Consider the following 10,606-nt stretch of genomic DNA (forward strand, 5'->3'; position numbering starts at 1 on the left):
CCCCCTTCTCGGGTTTGACAGTGAATACCGGTGTGTCTGAATGATTCTGTTTGACTACAATGTAGGGTGTGTGTTCCCACTTGTCTTGAATCTTATTTCTGCCCCTATGTTTGTGATTGCATAACAACACACGGTCACCAGGCCTTACAAGCGCTCCAGAGGACTTGCGGTCATACACTCTCTTTCGTCTCTTAGAGGCTTCTTGTGTGGCTGTATTTGCAACTTCAACAGCGGTCTTTAGTCGGCTATGATGATTCTTCACCCAGTCGTCCAGGTTTTCTGCATCACTCTCCTCTAAATCCTTTCCACCCAAGACATCTAATGGAAGGCGGGCATCCCTCCCAAACATCAAGTAAAAAGGAGAATAGCCAGTGGATGAGTGAATGTGATTGTTGTATGCCATCACTAGCTCTGGCAAGTGAGTTTTCCAGTCTTTCTTCTGCTCAGGCGTCAATGTTCTCAGCATATCGTGCATTGTGCGGTTAAACCTCTCACATTGAGAGTTTCCCTGAGGGTGGTAGGGACTGGTACGACTTTTCCCGATACCATACACTTTACAGAGTTCTTTGATTACTTGCGCTTCGAAACACCTTCCCTGGTCCGAATGCAGACGCGCTGGGCAGCCATAGTAGACAAACCAATGTTTGATGAGGGCCTTTGCAGTGGTACTCGCTGTTTGGTTCTTGGTTGGGACAGCAACTGTAAATCGAGTGAACATGTCAGTCAGTACAAGTACATTTTCATATCCTCCTGAGGACATTTCCAGCTGGGTGTAGTCCATTGCCAGAACTTCTAGAGGAGCCGTGACATTGCTACATGTCATCGGAGCTCTGATCCTTGGAAATACATCCTTCGCAAGGGTACATCTTTTACACTGTTCTATCCATCCTTGGACGTCTTTAGACATACTAGGCCAATAGTAGTTCCTTCTGATCAGTGTCAGAGTACTCCTCTCTCCAAAATGACCTCCATGCTCATGTTGGCTGTCATAAACTGAACGGCGTAAGGGGGCTGGAACAACTAACTGCCTAACTTTCTCTCCATCCCTTGGGTCAAGAATACATCTAAACACCACCCCATGATGCAGCTGAAGACGTTCAAACTCCCTGAAAAGCTTTTTCAACTCTGGGGACATGCTCTGTTGTTCAGACCGGCTTGGCCTTCTGTTTTTGGACACGCCATTGTATATGGGACCCATCAAGGAATCACGTTTTTGCAGCTCTCTAATTTCATCCCAGCTGTAACCATTCAGCACTTTCTTGATGGATGCTTGTACAGCCACTTGAACGTCAGTTTCTCCCTGTTTGAACTCTCGCATTGGCCATAGACATGCACGCACTTCTTCAGAATTAAGTCGGATGAAATCCTTCTCTGTGTCTTCCCGTTCAGGGACTTCTCTGGAGGAAATTCTCGACAGAGCATCAGCATTGGTATTCAGCCTTCCAGGCTTATACAGAACCTCGAAATTAAGCTCCGCCAACTGAGCCACCCAGCGTTGCTCGACTGCTCCAAGGTTAGCGGTCTCCAGATAACGCAGTGGATTATGGTCAGTGATTACGGTGAACTTGGAGAACATCAGATACTCTTTGAACTTTTCTGTTGCTGCCCACTTGAGGGCCAACAGCTCCAATTTGAATGCACTGTAGTACTTGTCATTTTTCTCTGACCCTCTCAGGCCTCTGCTAGCAAATGCGATGACGCGCTCTGCTCCCCCTTGCTTTTGGCTCAACACAGCTCCAAGGCCCTGGTGACTCCCATCAGTTGTAAGAATAAACGGAAGGCTGAAGTCAGGGTAAGAGAGGACAGGTGGTGACATGAGGCATTGTTTTAATTCATCAAATGCGGTCTGGCATTCGTTGCTCCACATGAACGATTCAGAGGCTTTCCTTCTGTCTTTGTTGCCCATTAATGCATGCAATGGTTTTGCTATTTGAGCAAACTTTGGAACAAATCGTCGGTAATAACTCATGAATCCGATCAGTTGTCTCACTTCCTTTACACTCTTAGGAGGAGGCCAAGTATCCAAAGCACTAACTTTTTCACTGTCGACTTTGATTCCTTCAGAGGAGATCACGTGACCCAAGAATTTCACCTCGGATTTGAAGAGAAAGCATTTGCTTGGTTTCAACTTTAGGCCATGGCGTCTCAGTCGATCAAAGACAAGCTCTAGTCGTTCACAGTGACTCTTGAAGTCTTTGGAAAACACGATAATATCATCCAGATATATCAGGAGGACATCAAAAGCCAAATCCCCGAGCACTACCCCCATAAGGCGCTGGAAGGTGGCTGGTGCATTGCACAGCCCGAACGGCATCCGCGTCCACTCGAATAATCCAAACGGGGTAGTGACTGCTGTCTTTTCACGATCACGCTCGCTCATAGCTACCTGGAAATAGCCGGCCGTCAGATCTAAGGTGGAGAACAACTGAGCATTCCCCAGTGCGTCCAGAGATTCCTCCACTCTGGGAAGCGGATACGCATCTTTGCATGTGACTTGATTTAATCTTCTGTAATCACAACAGAAGCGCACACTGCCGTCTTTCTTCACAACTATCACTGCTGGAGATGCCCAGGGACTCGCACTCTCCCTAAGAATGCCTTGCGACACAAGGTCCTGCACATGTTTTTTGAATTCTTGAAAAACATGTGGTGGTACTCGACGGTGCCTCTGTTTTATTGGTGGAGCGTCACCAGTGTGAATGTCATGTGTCACTGCCTGTGTGTACCCATAGTCACTGTCACTTTTGGAGAATACATCTCTGTACTTTGCCAACAGCTGGTCTAGTTCTTCTCGTTGTAAGGGGGTGAGCTTATCGTAATTCGCCTGAACCTGAGGTTTGTCAGAGACTTCAACTGTTTGAACATGTGCCACTCTTCTAACATGAAGCGTCCCTTCCTCTTCTTCAAACTCCAGTGTGTTTTCAGTTAATACCTCCTGTGGCTTAGACACCACTGCCACTCTGCATCTTGGGTTCAGTCTGATGGTCCGCTCACTCGAATTCATTACACGTACAGGAACTTTACCACCTTCAGTTTTTGTTAACACATTGGCCACTAGGAGTCCCTTGGGTAGACTCGCACCACTGGTGGGCTCAACTAATACTTGGCACTTCACTTTAGGTGGCACTCTGCAACGGCCTTCAAACACTTTCTCACTTAAAGGAGGGATGGTGATGGTTTGCTTACCACCAACTTTGACGAACCCGATCTTGCCGTCAGGACCCAGGGATTCAGTTCTCTCGACACTTGCCAGCACCCTTCTTATCTTTGCTTCTGTGGGTTGTCTGTACTTGTTGGCTGTCTTTACACTCTCTCCTGTGACAAACAACGACTTAAACTCACTGATAATATTCATTCCAATGATTCCCGAAAGTCCTCTTATCTCCTCTGCTTCTGGGCTGGTGTCTGTCAGCACAAAGATGCACTTCCCTGGGAGAACCTTCCCCATGCACTCCACGTCAGCTTGTAAACATCCAAGGACCGGAATGTCAAGCCCATTAGCTGCAGTGAGTTTGACCCAGTGAGCAGATGACAATTTCAGCTCTTGTTCTCCAAAGTGCTTCCTAAAGTGTGACTCTGTAATAGTGGACACTTCTGAGCCTGTATCCAGCAAGCAGTTTGTCTTGACACCAGCTATTCTAACTTCAATAGTCAAACAATCTCCAAATGCACCGTTTTTTAATGTCTCTGTCGCTTCGTCTGTCCATTCAGCTATATGACTCCTTATCACAGATGGCCCAGAGCTGGCTTGTGTTGTGCTGGTTGGAACGTTCCCCATGTTAGTTTCAGCCATCCCTGTAGAACGTCGAGACTGATCAGACACCCTAGCTGCCTCAGTACCCTGTGAGCAGCGCCTGCTAGTATGCCCAGGTTCGCCACACGAATAACAGATGTATCGGCCATCGCCGTCTTTCAGGGGTTGTCTTTTTGGACGGCTCTGTTGAAGTCGTACTCCGCTGTTACCATGTACGGCCTGGTAAAGTTCTTCTTGGCGGGCAGCAATCTTTTGTATGGCTTCATGCAGTTTTTCCAGAGTTAAAGTAGAGGAAGTTTGTTCTGCATCAGCATTAACTACTCTGACACGGGGGCTGGGTTTTGGATTATTTGATGTTTGCGTCTCTTCTTCTTCAGCCCACGTGATTGCTGCTTGCATTACCTGAACAAAAGTTAAACTCATGTCCTCTTTAACTCGTCTTTTCATTTCACGCCTCAGGAAATCATCTCGAAGGCCCAGGACCAGCTGCTCTTTTAACACACTTTCGGCATCTGGAACACGGCTTGGCTCCCTGCGCTGGACTCGGCTGAGTCTCTCTTGCAAATCATACGCGTATGAACGTATCGTCTCTCCTTGCATTTGCTTACGCTCATAGAAATCTTTCAGTCTGGTTCCGATTGGCACTTTATCTCCATATGTGTCTAGTAGGACTTTGAAGATGTCATCAGCAGACCTTTCACCATCTCCCAGCATGAACCTCACTGTCGCTTTGGCTTCATCTTTAAGATGCTGTTTCGTCAACTCTACTCGATCTTCTGGAGGTACTCTCATCACCTGGAAGGCAGATTTCATTGATGCAACCCATTCTTCAATGCTTAATTTTGTATTTGTTGAGCGGCCGCTGAACTCTGGAAGTTTTCTGTCCCTGGGTATATAAATAGCAGCTGGGGTCGATTGTACGGCAGCTTGACGCTCAATGACAGCTCTAGCTAGTGACAGGGCTTCTCTTTGTTCGGTTCTTGCTTGCTCAAGTGCTCCCGCCTGCTCTGCAAAGCGCCTCTGTATCTCCGCCATCTCCTTTTTCATTTCCTCAAGCTCGGCCATTCTTCAGCTTGTAGGCCTGGGACTCGTGAAACATGCAAAAAAAAAGTTAAACACACTAATCCTATCCTGTTCGTGACGCCAAATGTAACGAAACGCTAAGTCTCGCTCCGTAGGGGAAATGTAAGTGTTACCCTGGATGACTTGAGAGTGGAAGGATCTTAGTCCTCACTCTGGTGCTTTGAGTCTCAATTATGCACGATAGGTGTATATGTTTTATCTTAGACTATTATATTATAAGATCAGATAGTGTGGGCTTCAGGTCAGTAAGTGTCAACGCGGTGGCTTCCTGAAGTATAGATACGTGATATAAAGTGACAACTCAAATTCACGTTCCCACCCTCCTAAACCTAACAGTCTAAGTGAGACGCCCCTACACCAAGGTAAGTAAAAAAAATATGAAATAACCTTCAACTGTATTGTTTAACAATATTCAATTTATTCCTCTTTTCTTTAATTTAATAAACTGTATTTTTGTCTTTGTGTCTTATTTCAATAGAATGAAATAAAATGAGAATAAAAAAAACAAAAAGAGTTTTGGAATTTCTTTTCAATATTGGTAATCCTTCCAAAAGGTTAACAATCTCAACCCGTAAAACACTTCAAATATAAATTTCAAAGAATTATTTTCAATACCAGTTTCCAAGCTGCTTATCAAACACTGGACAGGTCTGGACAAACTCTTCAAGCTTTAACTTGATAACTTTTCAAATAACTTGTTTCAAACAACTCGTTTCACTTAACTCATTTCACATAGCAAACACTATGGACTTCACTCCAATGACTCTTATGAATCAGTTAATGAATCAATTTCCTTTTGATTCAGCTCACATGGACACGGTTCAAATTGACACTCTCAGTTCATTTTAACACTCAGTTCGGTTCAATCAGAATCAGTAAAGTGTGTGTGTGTGTGTAACGAACTCTTGTACCAGTCTGTAGCGACGAAGACTTGAGATGAGAAGAGATGACTTGAGATGAGATGAGATGAGATGACTTGAGATGAGATGAGACGACTTGAGATGAGATGAGATGAGATGACTTGAGATGAGATGAGACGACTTGCAACAATGAGACCAGTGAGATAGAACAGGGAGATGTCTTAAGGATGGCAGGGTAATAAACAAAAAAAATTTCAGCACGGCCCAAAAAAAACTCCAACTCTCTGGAACAAAATAGCGCTCAGCCACGGGGTGCACGCGACTCACTAAACAGTGTCTGGCTTATAGTGCTTCTCGGGGGTTTCAGAAGTAAAACTTGATCGTAATGATCTCAGTCTCTCCAAAATTGCAAAAATACTTAGAAAATAAAAAGGGAAAAAAAAATAAATCACTCTGTAAGAATCACTCAGTTCAGAAACACTCGCACACTAACAAGTGCACTTAAGGGACTCGAAGGAATAAATCAATGTCTCTCGCTCTGTAAGACAGTTCATGAGTGACTTGTAGATTCAGACTCAAGGAAAAGGAAAAAATGCTCAAAAAGAAATCACTTCGTAGAAATTAAGTGCAATTCAAAAACGCATTCTCGCGCACTAACAAGTGCACTTAAGTAACTCGCAGGAAGAAATCAGTGTCTCTCGCTCTGTAAGACAGTTCATGAGTGACTCGAAAAAACAGCAGAAATCTCAAAATGCCCAGTCGAACGATGCAATAAAACAACAGTGTTCTTGAAACTCACGGCTCCAGCAACTCTCTCTCGTGCTCTCGGCCAGTCTCCAACACCGCTCTTCATCCGATGACGCACTTGACCAAACTTCTGCTATAACGACGTCTCCGGCTTCACAACAACGTCTCCGACTTCACAGGGTAATTTCAGTGTGCACAAAACGTAAACTGAATGTATAACACTGTCTTACTTTTTTTAAAACAGGCGGAAAAATCGACACCTCCTCATACGGCAATCATGGCGTGTCTGCATGCGTGTCTGATCATTACGGTTTTTTTTTCTTCTCCTTCCCAGACGTCTTTGCATCTCCCGCGGACATACCGGAGACAGAGCAACCCATCAAAATAAAAGTCCCTCAGTGAAAAATATCTCCGTTACAATTATAAACTACAAATATGAGATGAAACACAAGAACCATGTGAAATATTTCTGTAAAACTCGAGTTCAGTGTTTTACTGTAATAATCACTAACAGAGCAGCAGGATGGAAACAGGACAGACGATTCTCCGTTCAGGATGACAGATCTGCAGGTCTCTTACGTGTGTTTATCAGAGATCTGAATGAGAACGACTCTGGAGAATATCAGATTACAGTCAAAGTTTCTGAAGAATACAGTTTCTTCTCTGAGTTTAATCTGATCATCAGAGACGGTGAGACGCTTTCATTCATTTCTGCATTATTTGACAGAATCCATGAATATATCTGGTCATTGTAACATTGCTGCACTTGATTTGGATCTGAATCAGATGCTTGTTGTGTGAAGAGCATCAGTCTATCAGCTGCTGCAGGAGGATCTGTGAACATCAGCTGCAAATACCCACAATCCCACATTAGTGATGTGAAGTTTCTCTGCTGGAGATCTGGAGCTGATCTCTGTGCTGAAGAGACGTCTGTGAAGGAGAGCAGAAGATGGAGTCCTGAGGGAAAGATCCAGCTGTATGATGACAGAGAAGAGCAGCTCCTGACGGGAAGCATCAGTCATGTGACTGAACAACATTCATAATACTGGTGTGGAGTTCAGTCTGATCAAGGACACAAGAGCTTCATCACACGAGTCCTGATCCATGTTACAGGTGAGAAATGATGAAACAAACCAGCATCTGTAATACTTTAAGAAAAACCTCCTGAGAGTCTCAAGTAGCTCAAATACAGTCAACAGTTTGAGGTTTGTGTGTGTGAAACATGTCAGATGGTTTAGTAATGAAAAACATTAGTGTCTTTAAGAAATGTTTGCGAGTAAAAAAACACCCATGTGTTTCAGAGCAAACAACACCATCATCAGTTGAATCTCCAGCGATCTCATCTGTGTTTCCTGTAACAGGTACAAACTCTCTCTGAAACACAAACACACTCATTTCTGTGTGGTTCAGATTGTGAGTCTCTGGTGTTTTCAGGCTCTTCTCTGGTGGTCAGTGTGTCTGTGGTTCTGCTGCTGATCATCATTGGACTCGTGTTCATCACTCTCTGAAGAAGGTCTCAGTCTCTTTAGATATGTATTATTTTGTGTGTGATATGATGAATGCAGGTATGAAATTTCATTTACTTGTTTTTGATGTGCTCATTCCTCATTTAAAAGATCTCACGCGACACCAGGAAACTGATAAATAATCTTGAAGGTCATGCTGTATTGCATTATGTTTGTTGCATTATATGAACCATGCTCATGTATTTTAATCTCATATCTCTACATGGTTATACTCTGCAGAACCTGACATGTGTAGAGAAAATGAAAGTAAGATCTCAGCTAACAGAATTTTGTTATAAGAACATTCTAAATATTTGGAAACCGATTACCTTATTTTTGCAAAGCAAACTTGAGGAGAAAACTTAAGTTAAAAGGTAAAGAAAGCAAACTCTTCCCAAGTAAATGAAGTCATAAATATCAAGTTAGTATAATGTCAATTCTAGTTAACATACTCTAGAATATTTACTAATCTTACTTAAGATTTATCAGTAAGATTACTGGAGGGATTCCATTTAACTAACAGTGTTTTATTGTGTTCTGCAAACATCTTAAATACTTATTCTCAACATGGTTTTAATCTGCCATTTTAAGCTATGGAGACTTAGAAAACTGTGCAATCAGTTTCCACATTTTCCACAAGTAAAGTGAAAGAGGAATAGTATGTTGTACTGACAAAAGCTTTCTTAGTATAGTTCACTTACACAAGAGTTCTAGTAACTAAAAAAAGAACTGTAGAGAGTACTTAATTTACTTTAAATAAAATGTAATTGTTACCAGTTTTGTGTTTTGCCTGCTGAATGTTGAAGTATGTGTGTGACTCGAGCACTGTCAGCTGGAGCATATTGTTACAAATACCCAAAATGTTCGGAACATCATTGTACAACTTCACAACGATCTATCATCACAACTTTTTAGGAAAATCTACATCAATTTTTAAAGTCAGCTTATGTGATGTTCTCTCAAACTATTCAGTGGTATTGACAATTAAAAATTACAGACGACTTTGGGAAAAGAGTGAATGTCATGAACATTTTTTGTATTTTTACTCAAATTACATTATTTATGGGATTTTATCTGTTCTAATATTTCAGCAACAATTAAATATGTGTAGTAAAGTCAACATTTTGGTTATAATCAAGTAAACATACTAGTGTTTTTATAGTAAGGAATACTATTTGTTTTAAAATGGTTTTGTTCTTTTTTATTAAATTCAATAAATTCAAAATTTCAATGTTCTCATTGGGCAGTATATTTCTTCTTCGTGTCCTCTTGCATGCATTGTACCCCAGGCATCAATTCTTGCTCCGATTCTGTTTTCATTATATATGTTGACCATCATATGTGATCAGTGTGATAAAGAGAAACTAACATAAGAAGCTCTTCAGCTTGTGCTTTTCTTTTGCTTATGCACTTTATATTCTTTTAGTCGAATCAATATGTGCTTCAGCCGCCTTCAGGTGTGATAAAAACAGGAAGTGGTTTCTTTAGCAAAGATGGACACACTTTTCACTCCATTAAGGGATGCTGTGAATTTGCATTATTTTATAAAATATTAATTATAATATATCACAGTTCTTTCAGAGGGTTTTATTCTGGTTGTTGGAAATGCATATATATATGCTTCTGTTTAATGTTGAATGACTTTTGTTTTTACAGTATAAAAAGGAAGCACAAGCTTCAAGTCCAGTTAACGGCAGTCACAGATCTGTGTTATAAAATGTCTGCTTTGTGTTTAAATGTTAAAGTCCCGTCAGCATGACTGTTTGGACCTTTTTTCTCTCTGCAGGATTATTTTATTAAATTTTAGTTGTTGTATTAGTCTTTTTTAGTCAAGTTATTAAATGAGTCTGTTTGAATCTCTGTATTGTTAGGGCCCAAGCCAATGAAATGGCGAAGGGCCCTCTTGTTCTTCTAAGGATTATTAGGGCCCAAGCGAATTAAGCGCGCAGGGCCCTCTTGTTCTTCTAAGGATTATTATTAGGGCCCAAGCGAAAATTCGCGCAGGGCCCTCTTGTTTTTCTAAGGATTATTATTATTAGGGCCCAAGCGAAAATTCGCGCAGGGCCCTCTTGTTCTTCTAAGGATTATTATTAGGGCCCAAGCGAAAATTCGCGCAGGGCCCTCTTGTTTTTCTAAGGATTATTAGGGCCCAAGCGAAAATTCGCGCAGGGCCCTCTTGTTTTTCTAAGGATTATTAGGGCCCAAGCGAAAATTCGCGCAGGGCCCTCTTGTTCTTCTAAGGATTATTATTATTTTTTTTTTTTTTTTTTTTTTTTTTTTTTTTTCCGTCTTCCGGGGCTTTTTGGGGGCCTTAACATGCTCAAAAACTCTTGAAAATTGGCACACACATTGGAATCCGCGGCCATTAGGACGCCGGAGAGGCTGGTACCCGGGCGTGGCAGGGGGGCTCGACAGCGCCCCCTTGAAAAAAGTCTGAAAATTTGGTCCATATATTAAACACGCTTGCACGTATTAGTATGAAACTCAGTACACATATAGACCTCATCGGGCCGAACAACTTTCGTGCTCTAAGTTAAACACCACGCCAACAGGAAGTCAGCTATTAAGGGTTGTTTGAAAAACGCATGCTCTGGAATTTGATATACTCCTCCTAGACGATTAATCCGATCGCCACCAAACTCGGTCAGCATGAAGTC

At 42.2% G+C, this 10,606-nt stretch overlaps 2 protein-coding genes across 4 annotated transcripts in view; both read left to right on the plus strand.

Annotated features, from left to right (window-relative positions):
* LOC125271244 (polymeric immunoglobulin receptor-like) overlaps positions 1–10,606 on the plus strand; it is a 477,349-nt gene that overhangs the window by 228,439 nt on the left and 238,304 nt on the right. The gene's annotated exons all lie outside the window — the stretch shown is intronic.
* LOC125273100 lies at positions 6,750–7,502 on the plus strand (the record flags this gene model as incomplete). The annotated part of the gene is made up of 2 exons (XM_048198369.1): positions 6,750–7,134; positions 7,231–7,502. Coding segments are annotated over 2 exons (642 nt in total), but the record flags the coding sequence as incomplete, so codon positions are not given.

Source organism: Megalobrama amblycephala, linkage group LG7 (assembly GCF_018812025.1).
Source record: "Megalobrama amblycephala isolate DHTTF-2021 linkage group LG7, ASM1881202v1, whole genome shotgun sequence".
NCBI classification, from domain to species: domain Eukaryota; kingdom Metazoa; phylum Chordata; class Actinopteri; order Cypriniformes; family Xenocyprididae; genus Megalobrama; species Megalobrama amblycephala.